The sequence below is a fragment of the Octopus bimaculoides genome, chromosome 12 (assembly GCF_001194135.2).
Source record: "Octopus bimaculoides isolate UCB-OBI-ISO-001 chromosome 12, ASM119413v2, whole genome shotgun sequence".
NCBI lineage: Eukaryota > Metazoa > Mollusca > Cephalopoda > Octopoda > Octopodidae > Octopus > Octopus bimaculoides.
Window position 1 is genome coordinate 9803264 of NC_068992.1, and position 5734 is coordinate 9808997.

At 36.5% G+C, this 5734-nt stretch overlaps 1 protein-coding gene across 19 annotated transcripts in view; it reads right to left on the reverse strand.

Annotated features, from left to right (window-relative positions):
- The window catches only part of LOC106876775 (serine/threonine-protein phosphatase 6 regulatory ankyrin repeat subunit C), a 106459-nt gene extending 101281 nt beyond the window's left edge, over positions 1-5178 (reverse strand). For 7 of the 19 annotated variants that reach the window (XM_014925466.2, XM_014925474.2, XM_014925481.2 and 4 more), the window contains exon 1: positions 4768-4886. Coding sequence is in view for 1 of the 19 variants with exons in the window: in XM_014925465.2 (XP_014780951.1) it covers position 2660 (1 nt within the window). In the remaining 18 variants the exon portion in view is untranslated. The other 12 variants (XM_052972097.1, XM_014925465.2, XM_052972095.1 and 9 more) reach the window with 8 other exon arrangements.
- Between the last annotated feature and the right edge of the window lie 556 nt (positions 5179-5734).

The window sequence follows — 5734 nt, forward strand, 5'->3', positions numbered from 1 at the left end:
GCGGGCGAAACGTAAAAGCACCCACTACACTCTCTGAGTGGTTGGCGTTAGGAAGGGCATCCAGCTGTAGAAACTCTGCCAAATTAGATTGGAGCCTGGTGTTGCCATCCGGTTTTACTAGTCCTCAGTCAAATCGTCCAACCCATGCTAGCATGGAAGGCGGACGTTAAACGATGATGATGATATATATATGATGGGCTTCTTTCACACACAAGGCTTTGGTCAGCCCAAGTCTATAGTAGAAGACACTTGCCCAAGGTTCCACACAGTGGGACTGAACCTGGAACCATGTGGTTGGTAAGCAAGCTACTTACCACACAACCACTCCTGCACCTATTTGTAGAAACTTTCATTAAAAAATATCCATTTTCTGAAAGTTACGAAGAAACAAATTCAGAGATGGGAGGTGCATACTTGTGTAGTTTTGCCGAAACACTTAATGACTGTAATTTATATGGAATAACTTCAATGCCAAGTTCAGATAAGAAAAGGATAAAACAGAAACTATTATTGACTTAAGGATGTTAACAGACAATGAATCATAATTCCTGGAATTCTGTGCCTAGTTTCATTTTCTGCATAACCATGAATTTTTTTTGAATTTTTTGTAATTTGATACATAGGAAAACCTAGAGTGAGTCAGAGCTTTAAAAATGAAAGTGACTTCTCCTGTATTTATTTTGTTATGTGTGTTCGTTGTATAGAGTGAAGTTGAAAGCAAAGCAAACAGCGACTGCAATGGCTTTATCAACAGAAACGCTACTCACGGAAACATTTTGGATGGGGTGTGACAGATATGAAGATGCAAGGAGATCCGTAGACACCTTGTTTTTAAACGAACCAAAAGACTCAGCAGCAGTGTAAGAGGCAGGAGAATACGAATGCCATGGGACACATAAAGTCATCCTTTTCTTTTCTTATGCAGGTATTATGACAGTGGAGGTGCATGGCACAGAGAGAGAGAGAGAGAGAGAGAGAAGTGGTTATGATAATCGGTTGCCGATCAATATGGTCGTGAGTTCGATTACCGGTGACACGTTGCTGTGTCCTTGATGCAAGACACTTTATTTCATGTTGCTCCAGTCCTCTCAGCTGGCAAAAACGAGCAGTATCTATATTACAAAGGGCCAGCTATGTCACGCTGAATTTCCCCGGAGAACTACATTAAAAGGGTAATCTTCAAGTTTAGGGGGATAAAAAAATAAATAAAAATATTCAAGGGAAATAACTGAACGACTTACCAGTATTATCCGTTTTCTTCTAGCTGTTTATAAATAAATCACACCCTAACCCTAACCCTAATGTCAATCAAATCACGTGTGATTTATTTATAAACAGAGATGTACGGAGAATACTGGTAAGACGTTCAGTTACTTCCCTTGAATTTTTTTATTTATTTTTTTATCCCCCTAAACTTGAAGATTACCCATTAAAAGTACGTGTATCTGTGGAGTGCTCAGCCACTTCCACATTAATTTCACCAGCAGGTTGTTCGGTTGATCGGATCAGCTGGAACCCTTGCTGTCGTAACTGATGGAGTGCCAGTATTACGACGGTGAATAAACAGACCTCAGATTGGTGGTGATTGGTGACATCCATTCTCCGAGTATCGTAAACAATAGTTGCTATTTATACAATAAAGAGCACAGCTGTGAATGAACTGCTTGTAGGTTTGAAGGTTATAAGCTTTGGAAGGATAGCATTAGTCACCCACTTAATATATCGAATTAATCAGAGATGAAGCACGTTTAATAATAAAAGTAGTCTCTCGATCCAACCGGCACAGATGATTTGTTTATAGTAATCAAATGCTTGTGCTGCATATTACCTCACTTCCTCTATCAAATAGACATTACCTGTTCAGGTGTACAAGTGTGTCACACGCCATACGGTGAAATGATCGCAGAGTAATGCGAAATGAAGTGTTTTACGCGAGAACACAACGCACCGCCTGGTCCGGGAGAAGAACCCACGATTTCACACTCGAAACCACTGGGTCACGCGCCAAAGATAATCAGTGCATAAGTGGGAAAGTTTTGATAAGTTTAGCTACCTTAGTACTAAAGGATCCAGGGACTGAGACGGTGTTGTTTGCTGAGAAGATAGCAGGTGTCCCTAACGAAGCAGTGGCTAGACTTAGTGGGAGGCCAGAGTTGGTAATGACGAGTAAAGAGCGTCTTTGGGGATTTTACATTTTTACGAAACATTTAAAGTTAGATACAGAAATAAAATCAAAAATTTTAAAAAGCTTAATGATAATTAAAATAAAGATATTTAAAGCTACGCTTGATTTATCAGTGGAAAGACATGAGAGCGATTTGGTCTGTTTTGTTTACAGCAATAATGAAATACAATTTTTTACAAATGACAGTAAAATGTAATTTTTAACGAGGTATCTAAACATTTATAAAAATTCGACAAAATAGAAGTAAACAAAACTGAAAAAAAAGTTTTCATTCATTTAAAAACAACATTACAATTTATTTACAAATTTCCCCTTTAATCCCACATGTAGTTTATAATTCAACATTAATAGTTCAGCGTTTATAACTTCGCATTTTGTTTAAAACTATTTTCCTGTAATAAAAGAAATAAAATAAAATACCATGTTTATGAAATTATATCCTAAACTGTAAATATTTAAAAGAATGTAACTTACTTCCTCATCGGCACCAGCGGCGTAATTAAACTGAACTAGCTAAAAGAGCAGTCATCGAAAGTGGTTCCAAAATCCGGTTTGTGAACATAAACATATCGACAAGAATTCTTTCATATCGAAACGTTCTGTTGTGGATAGAATGTTCTAAAATCTGTTTACTTTTCACTACTTTACGACGGTAAACTGTATGTTAACCAAATATGATGTATGTGATTCATTTTAATTTCGAATTATAAACATTCATTTAGAAACAATCCCGTATCATGTTTTAAGATCCACATTAAACAATGACGTCAAAAAGGAAAAAAAGGCAATTCACTCTTTAATTAGATACTTAATTAGATATCAAACTAATAATTCCGACATAAAGGAGAATTAAATTTACACCATCATTAGTTTCTTCTCCAAAAATAAAGTCCTCTGCTATACATACACCCTTATAGCCAAAACATCAAGAAAACTATTTCGACATTCTTCAAATTTCTTTTTATTCCAATATTCGGGTTGTATTTTGTTCTTATACCCAAGACTAGCTGCACTGCACAGTTCGTTCTATTTTCAATAATGCAAATTATTCTATACAATTATTTTAAAAACCGGAAAGCTACTCTTTTTTTGAACAACAACGTCGTTGTTACGAATTTTCAATGATGAATAGATATCATTGTTTTTGTTTTTGAGGTTTTAGATCCTTCGCCTCTGTACATCGACGAAACACACAATAGACTTCCACACAGTTTCTGTCAACTAAATTACACACAAGTATGTATTGTACGTATTGTGTATTACACTCGTTGTGTATATTAATACACAATGCACATGACACTTCCCCATGGTGCCATGCTGTAGAATCGAACCCGGAACCACGCAGCTAAGTCAAAATCCCAGCTAATGGCATTATAATAGAACTTTATCTCACCTTGTGTAATCCCGAAATCCTTTTTGCTATAGTCACAATGCCTGAAATTTTGGCAGGGTGGGAGCTGATCGATTACATCGGCCCCAGTGCTAAACTCGTACTTATTTCATCGACCCGAAAGCCATGGCATACTGTTTCAATACTTTATGATACGTTTTCTCATTTTGTTTTTTAACAGCTTCATCTCGATTCTTCTGGACAACATCTTATTTTTAATCTTCCTAATTTCTATACCTGGTATCTATTTACGACTAGGTGGAGTGTGTGACTGAAAGCTATTATTTATCTATATAAACGATCCATTATATAGTCACAGGGAATCGAAACAGCGATCGAATTCTATCTATACCATCTTCGAAGTCTTTTGGAGAAGATGAGATGATACGAGGGGAAGAAATGATATAAAGATCGAAAACAAAACAAAAGTTTACAGAACTTAATTTCTCCGTTAATGATTTTGTTTCTGCAATCTTCTTTCCATTTTCAGTCGTAGTCAGTTCACTCCACTAACGTCGCTAATGTCTTTGAGAAAAGCATGGACATTGCATAATCTCTACGATTCTTAAGTATCTGGTACTATGTGAGAATATATATATACATATACAGTACAGACATAGATAGATAGATAGATAGATAGATAGATAGATAGATAGATAGATAGATAGATAGATAGATAGATAGATAGATAGATGGATGGATAGACGGACAGACGGACGGATGGATAGATAGATAGATAGATAGACAGACAGACAGGCGGACGGATGGATAGATAGATGGGTAGATAGATAGATAGACGGACGGACGTATGGATAGATGGATAGATGGATGGATGGATAGACGGACAGACGGACGGATGGATAGGTAGATAGATAGATAGATAGATAGATAGATAGATAGACAGACAGACAGGCGGACGGATGGGTAGATAGATAGATAGACGGACGGACGTATGGATAGATGGATAGATGGTATGATGGATGAAAAGACAGATTTAGAAAAGAGAGAGAGAACAAAGAAACTTCTGTAAATGATCAAAACAAAACAAAGAGAAATTGAGATTTTCTTATACTGTTTAGGAAAAAAAAAACTAATGTTAACTGTTGCTATTTTGTAGAACGCAGTTGGAACCTATGGAATGAAACGCAACAGGTTATGGCAGCGGTGAAGAAAGGGAAACCAGCTACTTTACCGTTCGATAATTCAAAGAAAGCGCACTTCTTGCTCGAGTCTTCAGTAGCGACTGCAGATAGGTAGTCTTACGTCATCAGTGCGAGACAACCAATGAGGTAATAGAAAGGGTAAGAGTATAAGAGAAAGAGGGAGAGAGTTGAATTAATAGCACAAAGGGGTACGTTCATAAATACCAGTTACTTCGCTCTTCCTGTTATCCTCTCGGATAACTAACATATGCACATGTACTGTGTATGTATATATATATATATATAAACAAGATATCTTACCTGATCAACATTGGGCATCTGCGTTTAGACTTTTTTTTGTTTTGTTTTATGTTTTTTATGGTGGTTTTTGTATTTTCCCCCATTTAGATACGGTTGCACAGTACTGCCTGGCAACGTATTTTCTCATTGCATTCTAATACTGCATGCACTAAGTGTGTTTGTGTGTTTGTATGTTCTCTCTCTCTCTCTCTCTCTCTCTCTCTCTCTTTACATACACACATTCACAAATATATATATACATACACACATATATACACATATATATATGCATGTATGTGGATGTCTTGAAATATCTCTCCCTGACGAAGGTCAACAAAACAATCAGGCAGATGTGCATTAGTAAGGTACTAAATAATGCTTGAATAATATGCCTTTGAAGAGTCTTTGTGGATGCTGCAAAGTGGAAGATGTCAAAGAGACAGGGATACCATCCTTTTACAAAGGATGGTATCCCTGCAGAATTGTACAAAGCTCTGAGTCAAGAGTCTTTCGAAGCATTCTATAATGCTCTTTCTCTATTGGCAAGAAATCTGAATAATTACATACCTACATACATATACAACACATGCATATATATGTATGCACACACAAACTCTTATATACGTATATGATACATACATAAGTGTGTGTTTGTGTGTGCGTGCAGATGAACTTGCACTGATACATATACATTAACACACATATGTTTGCACACTT